This window comes from Eimeria mitis, genomic scaffold, assembly GCF_000499745.2.
Source record: "Eimeria mitis Houghton genomic scaffold, Emh_scaff1858, whole genome shotgun sequence".
Classification (NCBI taxonomy): domain Eukaryota; phylum Apicomplexa; class Conoidasida; order Eucoccidiorida; family Eimeriidae; genus Eimeria; species Eimeria mitis.
Window position 1 is genome coordinate 6,390 of NW_013570180.1, and position 1,116 is coordinate 7,505.

Below are 1,116 nucleotides of genomic sequence, written 5' to 3' on the forward strand. Positions count from 1 at the left end.
TGTCTTTGTTTTTGTTGTTCTGGTTGTTGTTGCTCTTGTTTCTTGTTGTTGGTGGCGGTAGTGCTGTTGCTGCTGCTGCTGCTGCTGCTGCTCCTGCAGAACACACTGCTGCAGTTACTGCAATCATCCGCTGCGCTGCTTCTGCTGCTGTTGTTGCTGCTGCTCTTGCTGCTGCTGCTGCTGCTGCTGCTGCTGCAGTCGTCGAAGGCCTCCCTGACCTGAGCGACCGGCTGCGTTACCTCGTCTCGGACGCATCCGCTCCCCCAAAGCAGTGAGTTGCTGCTGCTGCTGTTGCTGCTGCTGCTGCTGCTGCTGCTATTGCTGCTACTGCTGCAGCTGCTGCTGCTGCTGTTGCTGCTGCTGCTTTTGCTGCATAAGAGCATCCTTTTCTATCTCTACGGCTGTTGCAGCAACACAAACAGCAGCAGCAGCAGCAGCAGCAGCAGCAGCAGTAGCAGCAGCACGACTCAGTGTATTTTGCGGTGTACGTACAGGTGGGAGTTGGGGTCTTATCATGCTGTAGTTCTTTCGGAGGTGATTGAGCATATATGGGGGGAGGAGAATAAAGCTGCTGCTGTTGCTGCTGCTGCAGCACGGCTGCAGCAGGGGGGCCTGCTGCTGCTGACCTCCCTCAACAGAACGCCAGAGAACTACCTCGCCTCCATCCTCCTTGCGGAGCGTCTCTTTCAAATCATACCAAAGGTAACCAATACCTAGCTAGCTAGCCAGCTAGCTAGCTAGCTGGCTAGCTAGCTAGCTAGCTGGCTGGCTAGCTAGCCAGCTAGCTAGCTGGCTGGGTAGCTAGATATCTAGCTACTCATACAGGCTTCCACCCGCCTAGCTAGCTAGATAGACCGATAGCTAGCCAGCTAGATAGTTGGATAGATAGATAGTTAGATAGCTTGCTAGCTAGCTAGCTAGCTAGCTAGTGGCTAGCTAGCTGCTGGTACCTGAGACGGCTAGCCAGACTAAATCCTAAAGCCCTAAACCCTCAACCCTAAAACCCTAAACCCTAAAACCCTAAAGCCCTAAACCATAAACCCTTTAGGTTCGTCTGCAGGACAGCCAGGCTGCCATCCGTTTAGCTGTCTACGTAGCTACATATTAACCTACCGA

General features: G+C 53.3%; 1 protein-coding gene across 1 annotated transcript in view; it reads left to right on the top strand.

The window, feature by feature from the left end:
• EMH_0044650 (3-demethylubiquinone-9 3-methyltransferase, putative) overlaps window positions 1-1,116 on the top strand; it is a gene marked incomplete at both ends in the record, with an annotated part of 9,843 nt that overhangs the window by 6,232 nt on the left and 2,495 nt on the right. The window contains 2 exons of the mRNA XM_013495986.1: window positions 100-271; window positions 495-702. Of these exons, the coding sequence (XP_013351440.1) occupies window positions 100-271; window positions 495-702 (380 nt within the window). The remainder of the gene's footprint in view (window positions 1-99; window positions 272-494; window positions 703-1,116) is intronic.